General features: G+C 42.6%; 1 protein-coding gene across 1 annotated transcript in view; it reads right to left on the bottom strand.

Moving 5' to 3' along the window:
• Positions 1 to 5,944: 5,944 nt before the first annotated feature.
• DTX1 (deltex E3 ubiquitin ligase 1) overlaps positions 5,945 to 15,041 on the bottom strand; it is a 448,016-nt gene continuing 438,919 nt past the window's right edge. The window contains exons 9-10 of the mRNA XM_086943241.1: positions 13,872 to 13,961; positions 5,945 to 9,884 (exon numbers count right to left, since the gene is read on the bottom strand). Of these exons, the coding sequence (XP_086799367.1) occupies positions 9,660 to 9,884; positions 13,872 to 13,961 (315 nt within the window). The 3' untranslated portion in view covers positions 5,945 to 9,659. The remainder of the gene's footprint in view (positions 9,885 to 13,871; positions 13,962 to 15,041) is intronic.

Genomic DNA, 15,041 nt, shown 5'->3' with positions numbered 1-15,041 from the left:
ATACAAATAGCTTTACATGCAAGGACCCCGGTTCACTGCACCTGCTGCACTATTGAAACACACGGGCTGCCTGGAGCTTTAGTCCAATCTCACGGTTTGTTTTATATTAAATGGTCATGGAGAACAGGCATGCTATCATTGTGTGAATCCCAACCACCATGTTTGGAGCATTGTGTTCAGTTATTCGAACACTGTACAGAAAATGATATCAAATAGTTGGAAATAATTTGAAGATGAGGATCCAAAATCATTAAATGAGTCGATTTAGAAGAACCTAGAAGATGAGGGTTTACTTGAGGACATGTTGTAACAAAGACATCCAACTAGATCCCTCATTCAGAGTGGGCGTTCAGTGTTGCCGAAGCCTGGAAGTATTGATGCCACAGGGATATGGAATACTGAGGTGTGGGAATATCGTGCAATTACAAGAGGTCCGCCTTTAATTACAGCGGGAATCTTTGTTTGCACACTGCGGTCCCACAGTAATTCCCCATTTTCATCTCATTCCCCACCAGCACACTTCACCAGGTTTTAGCTGGTGAAATGCGGAAGAATGGAGATGGGGGAATATCAGAAGAGATATTTTACAGAAAACTTTTATTCTCAATTCCCCAGACATCAAAATGAAGACCTGAATGTTTTTGCCAGAGATAGGAACTAACCAGCACAACCTCATAACAAGGGGATACATCCTCGCAGAGATACAAAATCTTACTTCGTAAACATGTCTGTGGGCATGTTAATATAGCTCCTGTAAATAAGTGCCTTCACACCTTCATGGAGCATCACTCATTCTCCTCTGCTGGACTTGTCTATCTAAATGGGATCTGGCTTGTTCGTCATCACTGGTTTCTGAGTCTTTATGATATCTACCTTAATCCAATGTCATTGGTTTAACCACCTCAACAAGCTTGACTTCCAAGGGTTTCACTCATTCCTTTGCCAATCTCTCAGATGCTTCTGTCAATTCTCAATTAATCATAAGTGTTGTTCTATACATTCACCTCACTCGCCTCCTGCTCATCGATGCACCATTAGTCGCCCATGCTGTTGTCACCTGAGGCCTCCTAGATTCTAGGACGTGCTCCATCGCTCTGGTATTACTGACCTTATGCTTAAGCTCTTAGACAGAGGTAGCAATGCTAACTCCCACACGAGTGGCTGTGTATTCAAGTGAAACACAGACTGAAAAACACAACTTCTGCAAAAAAAAAAAGAAGCACCAAAACATAGACTGGCAAAATCTCGAACTCATGTAAAATCTTCACTCAGAAGTGTAGACCTGTACTTAATTCCCAAATTCAGCCAAACTCACTACATGTTTTAGGGTTGGGTTAATGTACTATTTTAAATCCAAGCATAGCATATTTAGGGCAATAGCTGGATGGTGAACTCAGACCCGGTTCAACATTTTTGCAGGGAGAAATGTATGTAAGGGCGAGATATTTTAGTCCATATATTTGCAAAATACATTTTTGCAGTCTATGTTTTCACCTACTACCAATGCCCTAGATTACACCGGAGGACCCTCATTACTGATACCTGGAGTGTAGGGTGTAATGCGTGGACTCTCTGGATCTAAGGGCCACCAGGCAGGGATTTTGATTACCTTAGAAAGCAGTGCATTAAAGAAGCAAATTACATTTAGAAGGAAACACTTTCTGATGCCTTTCCCTGACAGAATTGCTTGTTTGTCAGGCCATCATCAGTCCAGAGTTACTGATGGAGATTATAGCTCAGGGATCTTCCCTAGTGCATGACTCAGAAGAATGCTCTGCTCAGAAAGAGGCTTGCGGCACGAGATAAGCGCTACCATCACGCAAGTCTGGGAAAAGTGGTGGCTCTGGCTCTTTGAGTGACGATAAATGTCTTCTGCTCTCTGTGGTTGGACCCTTTTGCCTCACTATGAACCTCTGTCTTTCACCCCTGGAGCCACCTGAGGGCATGTAGTCTCAGCTTTAAGCTGAGGCTTTAGGGCCCACCGCCATGCGGAGGAGAGGGCACAAACAACTCTCAACACATTTTGGAGGAGAAGAGAAACATCACAGTGCTTCCCCTCATCGGTACAAGCAGGTGGAGTCCCTCTAGAGGCCGTCTGAGCAACAAATGTAGGTTTCTTCATCTTGCTTCTGCTCTGTCTGAGCATCTGGTTGCAGTTAGGTGGGGCGGTGTTTGTACAGACGGAAAGGGAAGAGGAAGTCCCATATGCAAGTTATTGTTTAGCTTCTACTCCTCTAATTAATCCTGGAGGAAATATTGGGTACATTCATTTTCTGCTTGTTCTATCGGACAGTTCCTTATTGCAGCTTGTTATAAGCTAATAACAATGTCTAATTCCATTAGTGTATATAATCTCTCTTCATTGAAGTATCTTAGGGTCTTTTTTATGAAGGCCTTGCACCGCTGGTGCGTCACTTTTTCCCATTTTAAAAGTAAAGTACGTTCGCAGCGTTCCATGAATTGTGTTGATATGTTGCGCTTTGATGGCTTGAACGGTTTGCCCTCGAAGTCTGAGATGCTCAGACTCCAATCACACCTTAGGATCCCAGGAAATGAATGGAGGTGATTGTAAACTGGAGTATTTGCTCCCCTCGTGATGAACACATATATGGTAGGAAGCATCTTTAGTACTTCAGGATGTCACATATGGGTAGTATGTGTAACACCAAGATTCAGACTTGCAGTCTTTCGTTTCTAGGTAAAGTAAAGGAGCAGGTTCTTTGAACTCTTTTCCACAGTACTATTTGCACCTGTTGAGGAGCTCGAGCAGACACGGACTTATGCCTCTGATCTGGATATGGTACCTAAAGGGCCTCCAAGACAGCCACTGGTCACCAGTCAAGTGGTGCATTGAGTTCAAGATCCTGTGCTTTCCACCTGAGGCAATTGCGAGTGCAAGCTCCGCTTATCAGGCCTGATTGCAAGCCAGCATCGCTGCAGGTGTGCTCAGATTAAGGCAAAGCCAAGTGCATCACCCAGCGCTTTTCTAAACACTGTTCTTGGTCTGTGGTACAAAATGCGCCCTTACAATCTCCTGCAAATCCCAGATACTGAAAATGTCCTAAAAACACTCAGACCTCAACTGCCTCAATTACCATCCCAAGAATAGCCCTTGTTCAGTGTTCCACAAGCAGAGCTTTTCTTCTTTGTCATGGACAACTTATGGCCTTGAAGTGTACTTGTTTTGTATGATAGGATGATCTTTCTTGGAAGATATTGCATAAACATCTACACCCGCCATAAACATAGAACTCCTGTAAATTTCTGTCCCTACCTATACAGCAGCAGCAACTTTCTCACTACAAAGATTAACAGAACCTCTTCTCCAGCAGTCGGATGGTCCAACAAAATAACAAAGGGGACAATTCTACTATTTGAGAAGGGTGTTTGGAACAATCTGACAAACAATGGATGGGCGCCAGAATTGCTTTGCCCCTCTTGGAGTAAGTGTAGGACACGAAGGTAGACAGGGCCAAATGTCCAGTGATTCTTACAGCATTCCAAGAAACCTTATGGGAAATTGTTTCAAGTCATGAGAACCTGATGGCTCCATCCAGCCTAGGCCAGAGGGGAAAGCCCCATTGTAATCAGTGTAATCAATTAGGGAGGTCTTAAAAGTGACCACTCAAAACAGGTTTTCCACCTGGACACATGTGTGTATCCTGGCCACAGTGACATTGGTGATAGTTTTCACATGAAGAAACATCAACATGAGATTGGACCTATCGAAATATATGTCTGTATCATTGCCGGCAGGGCAGTGACATGCTGCTTTTATGTCCTACTGACTCCTTTGCATTCTCAAATCATGTGCCTTGTTTCACTGTCTATTAATCTGCCTGTGCCTTCCCATGCTCCAATGACATTTGTAATGGAGGCCACCCTCTGCCCATAGGTTCAAAGTAACAAGCATTGGTCATATCCTACATTCACACAGCCTTCTTTGCTTCATTTTTTACGAATCACTGTGGCTGCAGTAAAATATGAAGCCTTTGTGTGGCACAGCAGAATACAGGTCAAGAGTCGACCATGATAATCTGCGTTCCTTCAGGTTTGTTTATGAATTCAATGGTGCAAACAGTGGTCTGTATCCTGTCTGAGAACTCTACTGTGTCTTTGGAGCATTATTTCAAATGCTTCTTTATAATTTTCAATTTTTTTGAAAAAATATTTAATCAAAATCACCTGATGTTTGATGCCAGGGATAGGATGAAGACAATCTCTTCACTAGGTGGAGAGATGTGAGTACCAGACATGCCAATGCCGAGCAGGAGCATCATAATGATAAATTATACATCTTGAAAACGTGGTGGATACAAGATGCACTACAGCACATATTCTTGTCCAGTTAATTGGAAAGGAAAGGCATCCAGAGAAAGTTGTTTGCAGCACGAGCTGACATGAAACAACGGCCTTAAAACCTCCCTTTTGTGGCAAAGAAGATGTAGAAGAGTACCTAAGAGGAAATTTATGAGAATTATCCTTTTTGCCACATCCTTCAATCCATTTGATCTCATAAAAGAAATTCTAAGCCTCTGCAAATACACAAAGGGCCCACATTTTGTAAATCAAAGTAACTTGGCAGTGGACATTTCTTGCTTTTATTGACCTAAAAGTTTGCTTGTGGTTCATATTAAATCAAGCACCAATGAGTCGGTCCAAAACGTTATATTGATCCCCCTGAGCCAGGTCAGGAGTTTGACACAAACTGTGTCTCTATAAAAGATGAACCAGACATTCATAATGCACCTGCTGAGCCAGTTCCATTGCCTGGCACCAACTGTGTCCCCTCGCAGCCATCATCTTCCTACTGGTTCTTGCAAGACCACACAAGACTTACATTTATATATAATCACCAAAGAAGAGCTTGAGATGTTTAAATCGAACCTCTGAGCCAATATCATACTTTGGCACCAATTGTGTCACTCAGTGAAAGTGCCATTGGCAAATATTGTCATACTGGTGTCTGAAAGTCCTCCAGATGTTTGTAGACGAGAGCCAATGACAAAGTCCAAAACGTCATAACAAACCTCCTTAGCCATTCAAATAGTATGAAACAAACATGGTCTCTTTACAGACACTTTAGAAGCCATTATTGTCATGCGGGGTCCATGATACCTCCAGTCACTTATAGCAGTCCATTGCCCACTCCACTAACAGGGAGAAGATCCAGTCATCTTGGACCTTGCAAACATGCTAATTCTTCATTTGGATGCTGAGGAAAAACGTTGCTCCTTAAAAGTCTCATTTGGAAGTATATTGACATCTATGTTTCCACTTGTTTCACTAATTGATCTCATCATTTCAGTGTTAGGTCTCCTAAAATTGTTTTATGATACACAAATAAGCTGATTTTGTCCCCATATCAAGAACAGAGGAGAACGTGTTATCAACCTCTTAGACATCTTTGATCATAGAAGATGTTTGTTTGCTTGCAAAGGTAGCATCCACATAAATAGTCGTTGAAGCGACACAGTGAATACAATCTTGTACAGAAGTACAAGAAACATCTATTGACACAGCCTGCCATATAATTAGGAATGTTAATGTAGAAATGCTTAGAAGTCAAATTGAAGATGAACCTGAAATATACAGAGGTCAAGATAAGCCTGGCAAGAGACAGCAGGCCACGGGCAACATGCACGCTCAAATACATTATAATATACCAATCCACTGGTTGTGTCTCATGTTTCTGTGTCCTAAGACTATATTTAAAACTTCAAAGCATGCTAAGCAAGAGGCTGTAGTTAATTAGTCTGAAAACCATAAGTCCCAAAATGAAACTTCAAAATTGTTCTCAACATCTGCTTGGTGGGGGAAGGGAGCCTTTAAAATGTAATGATTGAGGCTTCTTTCCCAGTACCATCTTTCTTCCTTGTCTCCCCTTTCTCTTGCTTCACTGTATATGTATTGCTTTTTCTCTCCGTTCTCTCTTTATGTTTCCTTTTTATGTTTATTTTGTTTTTTTCAACTCCATACGTTGCAATAATTTTCCTGTGCTATTTAACTATAAGGGGGTTTCCAAACCAACAACACCACCCTATGTTGCATGCCAGCTAGTTCCATTTAATATAAGTCCCAGCACATCCATGCATACATTTTGTCACAGAGTCTCCTTTGGAGAACCAAGATGGATGCTTTGTGAGCAACTGAGACTAATGTCATGAACTAACCGCACTGAAGTAGCATCTACCAACCACGTCTGTCTGCACATGTACAGAACATGTACGGCAAGACTTCCCATGGGGCTTAGATAGCCAAGGCAGTATTTGGCCCTCATCCCAGATGTATCCTCTGCATAGGTTCTTAGCAGTGAATATTAGGTAGGAGATGGAGGACTCACTAACTTCAGAGACATTTTAAGGCATAGGAAAAGTGGGCTTTTGCCCACGTGCCCCAGCTTCAGAGTGGCCCCCTCATTAAACGTTCAGGACAGGTTCCACTCTGTCTTAAGTTAAAAAGCAAACCGTTTTTTTTTTACTTACTCTCTTTTGTTTTTAGCCAGCCCTGGCCGTCTGGCCATTCCAACCCCTGCCTGAGAGAAAGAGAGACTTAAAGAAGGCACCTATATCATTCTGGTTTGATTCAGCAAGAATGCACATGCAACGGTCTGCTTCAGACTGATAATCTATCTGTCTCTCTGGTGCTGGCCTGCCAAAGATAACTTGTTTGCTCTAATGTTGGTCCCAGATGTAGGCTGGCAAAAGAAGAGAATTGTCAATGATACAACCAAAGTCGTTGAGTGCGTAAATTTGCAGAAAGTGGATAATAAATTCAGAGTTGTGCAGAGCAGGTGACCCCAAATTATGTTTGCCTCAGGGCCCCCAAAAGTCTTCTGATGTGGGTTGAACCTTGGAGCTCAGGATTTAGGGGCAGAGTTTGCTTCGTCACTCTATTTTGCTGCAATCCCTCTTAAGACTGCACATTTCTAGGCAGCTCTGTCTGATCATGTCTTGAGGGTGGAATGGATAGGAAGGCTAACCAGGCATTAGGGTCATTCCTCCTAGTATTTTAGAACTCCCTGAGGCACGCTTCAGTAGCAATGGACACGACGCTTCTATGTCTATTCAAAGGTACATTCAGCCAAGAAACTGAAGAACTTCTTGCATTTAGTTGTCATTATTTGATTCATTGGTTGCTGTACTAGCATTGGTTTGTTAGCATCATCCTTCTAGGTATCTGATCTAAATAAACATTATATATTTTGAATCTATGTGTTTGCTTTTTCGTCTGGAATATATGATCAGTATAAATCTGTTGTTTAAACTCTATGAAGAGATTTAGCACCGCTCTTTTGGACCCGGGTAGGCCGTGATTGGCTTTGAGGACTGCAACCAGGAAGGGACCCATTGAGTGGCGATTGAACAGTTCAGTGGAACAGCATCCACCAGGAACTGACATCGAGTGCCTTATTCAGCAAGTCCTGCAAGCCCCCAATGCACATGGCAACAGAGCAGGCGTGGATTTCCTTTTAGAAGCCGCCTTGCTAGTAAAGGTAGGTATTAGCACACTAAAGCTTGAATCCTTTTGAACAGATGAACTCTAGAAAAGATAAGAATTATGTCGTGGGCTACAAAAACAATGGCTCTGTCGAGAGGGTATTCATTTGATGTGCAGCCCAAGCACCACTCCACTTGGTCAATGAGGAACAGAGTCCCCCTATTATCCCAAACATGTGCTGTACACTCTGAAACTGTTTGAGAAAGCCTCCTCTGCATCGTAAACAAAAGACCTAAGAAGAGAAACCAAAACAGAGAAACCAGAAAAAAAAATCTAAAAACAACTTGATAAAAAAATATTTAGTATGAGTTGGTAGGATAGAATTGGTTTCCAGTTAATAAAGTGGAAGGAAGCCAGGATACCCTTCGCTATTTCCTATTAGTGCAAAGGGCAGAGCACAACTTGCATCATTCGCTGCTTTCAAGAACTGAATATTCAGGGTTTTTAGTCCTCAGCATGGCACAGATGTTTCTCAGTTCCTGTGATTTTGCAATCTGAAAACACGTGGGTGTAATTCTCAATAAATGTTACTGTCTGCAGAACTACCGTAGGGCCTGAATGAGCACACAGTCTGTTACCATAGCAGCCAAGACCTATTTCCAGTAAGTCGCTCTTTGAAAGCCACCTCTCTGTTCTGTGAGTTGGGCATTGGGCTTCTCTTTGATGCTTTCCAACCATAATATTGCGATTTGATTATCGCCCTGCCAACATATCATGGCTAAAATACTGATTCATACAATATTGTGAAGATAATTACATATAGGTATGCATAGATTTGCTATTCTTAATTCCACATCTCTGTACCTTAGCAAAGTGCATATCGGCATGGTAAACAGACTTAACCTTTTCGACGTGGCGCAAATTTGGCGGAATTCGACATATGCACAGTTCGGACGGCCCCTGGCCGTCCGACGCATCGAAGAGGTTAAGAATAGTACACAGAAACTTACCGGTATACACTTATCACAATATTGTGGGAGTGGATATTTTGGTCACAATATGTTGGTCCTTGCCATTCTGACATGCAACTCTTCGCCTCCCTCCCCGTAAACTCCATAGATGAATCTGCCCTGTCGGTACCTGCTTCATTCACAAGTTACATCAATACCGGCTCTCCTGTCCGGTCCAACAAACAGCCTAGGAAGGAGGTTGGACAAAAGCGACTCAATACAGAAATCTGAGATAATCAGAAGCTGCACTCTTGCCGGGCTTGGGGGGTGGAGGGACTGCTGCAGTGGAAAGTAGGCCAGAGAACAAAGTGCAATACAAAAACCCCACACAAAACTATTGCTGGGAAGGGGACTAGCGGAGGATGTGTGGTAGATGCAAGGCAATTTAGCAGTTCTTGTGCTTTACCATTTCCAAATTGATTTGGAATCCTGTGTTCAGATATGGGAAAACATGACATAGGTTCCAAGGAAACTGTGGGAAGGAACACTTTGCCTCCCTGTTGTCTAGGTTCTGTATGCTTTTAACTATTAGAAGAAACACACAACTTCCCTTGCCTCTGAAGGTCCTTCAAAACTCTTAGGTGTATGCCCCATTTTTTCCTGCAAACCTTATTGAAGCCCCACATCCCATGCATCCTCCTTTCTCCATTACTGTTGTGGGAGTATATGCAAACCGTCCCAATGCCTCATCAGAGATGTTCTGATTAGTTGTTGTTAAGGGTGGAATGGTGAGCTATTCCTATGGAAAATTGCTTGGTGGTCTTATGATCCCAGCATGGTTTTTCCTGCACCGTGGTAGAATCCCTTTATGTACTGTGCGTCTGCTACAAAGAGACCATATCTGAGCTATATGAATAGAGTCTATACATATACATCTGAATGCAAGTGACAGAAGCTGCTGAGTTATCTGCAACTGGTGTAAAGATTCGTTGGTTACCACTACATGATGTCTACAATCTGCTTTCCTTTGATTTTGCAACTTTTCTTTCAATCTGCCCCAAATCCTGCTGAAGCATCCACGAGACAAAGCAAGATGAGGATTTTGGACCAAGGCAGCAGGGTGAGCGAACCGGGAGCAGAAACAAGGGGGCTAGGAGAGAGGGAGCGTCCATCCCGCTCTTCCTCAAAGATGAGGAGGGATAGGCATGCACCGACTAAAGTCGGGACTCAGCGGTGGGTCAGGCAAACAGGTCACATTGGGCTCATTCCTCAGTCCTTGCAGGTTTCATCACAGACTCCCTGTGCAGTCAGCTCGGCCAGGGCATTGTCCAAGTAGTTGGGATCAGGATAACCGTGGCCAGTGAGGTTGGAGCCAAATTCTGTCTTGTGGTGGATCTCATTCCAGACAACCGTGTCGGATTCTCCTGTTGTGTTGGACACTCCGATTGTAAAGATAAGTCGGCGTTCCCAGGCTACGATCAAAAACTTCAGGACCTGTTTAGAAAAGGGAGGGTGAATAAGGTATAGAAAATATTAAGCAGTCTATACGGTAAAAATATGTAAATTAGGGGATTCAATATTCCCTTTAGACCCCTGCTGACACTTTTCTAAACGTATGCAACCTAGAAGTCATCCTCGATGCTAAACTCTCTTTGATCCCACAAGTGAACAGAATCACTGGAAACAACGTCTCCTGTTGACTAGCGGAATCCTACCTCTGCAACCCCCTCATCAATGGACTGACCTTGACTTACTCATGGTCATAACCACCGGTCGTCATCACCTTTTACAATCATCAACTTTTGCAATAGAATCCATGGAGGTCTTCCTACTAAATCCATGGAAAAACAGCGCAAAACTATGACACTCAACCCATCCTCGGTCTCAAGCACACCGACCATGTCTGAGCTGCACTGATGTCAACCCACTGGCTGCTGACCAATCAATGGGTTGAATTCAATCCCCTATGCTTTATGCAGAAGCCCCCTTTTAGTTGGGTACAACCTTATTTTCTCTGTCTTTTGAGGCTATGCAGGATAACAAGATGCTTATATTCGACATACCAAAGGATGTTCAGCATCCACCGGCAACATACAAATGTTTTGGGGTCAGAATAATATGTTAAATTGACTTCTCCTTCAGGACTGCACCTCTGTCAAAGCCCCCACCACAAAAAATTACTTTTTGAAATGTAAGAAGCTGTACTTGTTCCTCAAGGCCTTTGGATTACTCCCAAGTTGGGTGTCTATAATATGATCATTGTGAGCACTGAAAATGCAATTATCTCACTCCTCACCTCCTGCAAAGCCTCTCGTCAAACATGCAAAGCTCATTGTGGCAACTTCTGTACAACACTGTCAAAAATGAGAATGAAATATAAAGCTGTCTCTCTGTCCTGGTAGTGAAAAGGCTCTAGATGTCACTTACAATGAATGAATCCATACTTTAGTAGTCTGAATGCTATGAGTATAGGTGCTGGTTGGCCTTAAATCGAGTTCTTCAAATACAATGCTGTGTTCTCCATGGTTGGACTGCTGCACCCAAAGCTATCAATGAATAACTCCAGATCCCTCTCCCACTGACTTACTCAAACCTTCACATGCTCTGTACCAATGGGCTTCTAGTTATACAGATAAAATAAGGTACCTCCCAGTGTTATAGCACCAATGCGATGAATTCCTGATAGTATTGATGGATCTTGTAGCCAGAGAGATAAACATTTGTGTCTCCCTGATGTAACTTTCCTTTTAGGATAAGTATCATCTATGCTTGGGTATCATGGAGCCATTAAGCCTCAAGAAGTGAAAGGCTGTGCTCCCTCATGACATTCCAAAAACGAACCAACGATGATAAAGGTTGGTGGTTCCGTTTCCTTGTGCTCTTCCATAAACCACCCCGCTCCCGAAGGGCAGGTTCTATGTCTCTTTGCTATTCTGCGACCTATCCAGGCCTGTAGAGGAAATGTTTGATGGTTGAGTGCTATTCCATGAGTCACTCTGTCCTGGATGGGGAAATGATATGTAGCTGTGCTACAGCAAGAGCTATCCAGGTCTACATGTGAAACATGTATGTGCCTGTGCTATTCCACGAAGCACAAAGCCCTAGAGGTGAAATACTGTGGGCCCGATTCACTGAACTAACTTAAGACAAAATCCTAAACTTACTACCATTTTGGTATTCACAGAAGGCACTTACTCATTTTGGTATTCACAGAAGGCCCTTACTCATTTCGGTATTCACAGAAGATAGGAGTCCTAACTTTAGGACTCCTAAATGCCTTCTGTGCATACTGAAAGTCTTAAATTAGGATTTTTTTCAATTTAGTAGTAGTAAAGTTAGGACTCCTAAATTTAGGACTCCTAAATGACTTCTGTGAATACCGAAAGTCTTAAAATTAGGATTTTTCTCAATTTAGTAGTAGTAAAGTTAGGATTCCTACCTTTCTGACTCCTAAATACCTTCTGTGAATACCGAAAATCTTAAAATTAGGATTTTTCTCAATTTAGTAGTAGTAAAGTTAGGACTCCTAACTTTCGGACTCCTAAATGCCTTCTGTGAATGTCGAAAGTCTTAAAATTAGGATTTTTGTCAACTTTACTACTACTAAACTGAGAAAAATCCTAATTTTAAGACTTTTGGTATTCACAGTAGGCATTTAGGAGTCCTAAAGTTAGGAGTCCTAACTTTACTACTACTAAATTGAGAAAAATCCTAACTTTAAGACTTTCGGTATTCACAGAAGGCATTTAGGAGTCCTAAAGTTAGGACTCCTAACTACTGTGAATACCGAAATGAGTAAGTGCCTTCTGTGAATACCAAAATGAGTGTCTTCTGTGAATACCAAAATGAGTAAGTGCCTTCTGTGAATACGAAAATGGTAATAAGTTTAGGATTTTGTCTTAAATTAGTTCTGTGAATCGGGCCCTGTATGTCTGAGCCCCACTATATAAGCCGTCCAGTGCAATTCCATGAGCCACCCAGTCTTAGAGGGGAAATGCTCTACGATAGACCCTTGTGAATTTCAAGCATTATTAGCAAACTGTAAGCCAGTTGACAAATCTAATACAGCCTCAGCTGCCTCTGCTTATGCCTCGAGCATAAGCGCTGCAGTCAAAGAAGTAGCCCGAGGAAAATACTTTTATAATAAAAGAAAAACCCCTTCTGAACCATGGTTCACTAATAAACTAAGAATACAAAAACAGCCTTGCAGGAAATTTAAAAGGAATTGGAGAGCTAACCATGACTCCCAAGATAAAAAAAAGTCTAATACTTGGCTATTACAGATTATAAACTCCTAATCAAGGAGGGGAAGACCAAATACTTCTCTGATAAAATCCCACAGTAAAAGAACTCCACTAAAGAACTATTTGACATGGTTAAAAGCCTAGTGAAAGTACCGGAATCCACTCTAAAAAACTGCAGCCTTGACTTTTGCAATTCACTGGCTAAGATTTCCCTGTCCAAAGTGGAAAAAGTCTACAATACGTTCAATACCAGCAAGCAAAACATCACAGAATCTGCTGCAATCACAGAAACTCCCTTTACCAACAGTCTGCTAGATACTTTTTCTCCTTTTGACATGGAAAAGGTACATAAACTAGTCCTTGCAACTAAATCAGGCTCACCTCTTGATCCTTGTCCTCGCATCAGAAATTGTTAGTAAATCACTGATGGAAATCTTTAATGAAATTCTGAGAACAGGACTCTTTCTGGTCAAGTGGAAAAGGGCATAAATGTTGCCATTAATTAATTTGACCCTGTCATTGCTAAGCTGCCTTTGACTAGGTTCATGCTGTACAAATACTACATACATGCATACATACGTACATACATATATACATATATACGCCTATCCTTGATGGTAAATACTTTATTTCCCTTTGGTATTAAATGAGGAGCTCAGCCAATGAAAAAGTCTATGTTTATATTCTACTCAATGAGCTACCCAGTCCGGAAGGCCCAAATATGGATGCCCCTGTGCCAGTCAATCAGTCCTAGAGCCAGAGAGGAACTGCTCTATGTTTCTACACTGTTCCATAAACCATTCAAACCTGAACACCACCTAAACATATTGTTAATAGCCTGTCCTTGGGCTATTTTTGAGGTCATGCTGCCCTTCAGAAACAAGCTCAATATCACCTTGCAAACAGAGCACACAGCAGGAAATTCCATTTGACAAATTGCTTATTCTGAATCTAGTTAATAGCAGACTACTTCAGAACATCAAATCAACTGCTGTGAAAATACTTTGCATCTAACGGTGTCTCCTGCTTTCAGTTCTTAGTCTAATTTGAGTAGAAAAAAATGACTTGATTTTGTTTTAGTGGAATGAAATGCCGAAATGCCCATATGCCATAACTGAAAACCCTAGGGAGCATCTGTAAGTGGTGCACTGGAAGAATCTGAAGGGCGGCTGGACAGAAGGCTGCCTGGCAGTCATTATACTTGGGACTAGGGTGAAGGTTCCTTTCACATCATTACCTTTCTGCCCTTGTCAGTATCTGGAAGGTAGCAGTGGCGCGGGAAGCCCCTAGCAGTGAACTTCTTCCCTGGGTTTGGATGTTCAACGCCCTGTGGAAAGAAGACGTTAAAGAAGTGAGTACATCCTCAACTATGCAGACTTAACATGCAGAGCAGCAAGTAGTTATTCTCCTCATGGCTGCTGATAACTTCGAGGCACCCCTACAATGGCATATGCAGAGAGAAACTGATGCTCATGCAGACACTGGTAACAAAGAGACGCCTGGGTTATATTACAGATAGTGCTACAGGTGTTTGTGCCCAATGTATGCACCCCTGGTTCACTTTGGTATTGCAGAACGGGTTGCAGACACTTGTAGGAGGCGCAGGCGTTGCAGGGACACTCCAGCTCTCACTCCACAAGCATGTGCAGTCTCACCTGCCTGAAGGGGGATAATTCCTATCTCTTCAAACAGTGGTCAGGTCCACCAACTTCAGTAAAAGGCAGGCTTGAGGCTTCAAAGAGGCAATTCACCTTTTACTAATACACCTTTCTCAGTGCAGGGACGAGGTGAGCCTTCACTGTGAAATGAACATTTTTTAAATTTGCTGCACAGGCCAAGTCTTTGCTGGAAGGTTCTCTATCAATTATGTATAAGGCACTTTTTAGGTCTAGCCTGAGCCAGCTCATGCGCTCCTGTGGCAACACATTTAGTAAGTGGGCTTTTAAAAGTCCTACCACAGGCTTTTGCTGGCCTCGAGCATGCGGTTACGCGCACAATAACGCGCACAGGTGCCATCTGGCACCATCTGCCTTTAGCCGTCACTCTTCCAGGTGCGCGCACAAACACCACTCGCAGGCTCACCTCCTGCTCCCCCTCCTTTAGCAGTCGCTCTTCCAGGCGCGCCCGCACCCACGCTTGTGTTTTAGCGCTTGTTTCCTTTTTGTTTACTGTTCTTACAATGGAGGCACCAGCGCTTTAGCTTTAAACATCTTAAGTTAAAGCGCGGGTGCCACGATTGCTTTAAAAGTCAAGAAATACAACAAAACTATATTTATTGACTTTGAAAGCAATCGTGGCACTGGCGCTTTAGCTTAAGATGCATAAAGCCAAGCATGAGTTCCGCCATCCACTTGCTAAAAGAAAGTCTCCTGTGCGCTGCTGAACAGCTTGGCATCTGCGCCGTCTC

The sequence above is a fragment of the Lissotriton vulgaris genome, chromosome 11 (assembly GCF_964263255.1).
Source record: "Lissotriton vulgaris chromosome 11, aLisVul1.2, whole genome shotgun sequence".
NCBI classification, from domain to species: domain Eukaryota; kingdom Metazoa; phylum Chordata; class Amphibia; order Caudata; family Salamandridae; genus Lissotriton; species Lissotriton vulgaris.
Note: the sequence above shows the minus strand (reverse complement) of the source record. Positions and strands in the feature narration are given on the sequence as shown.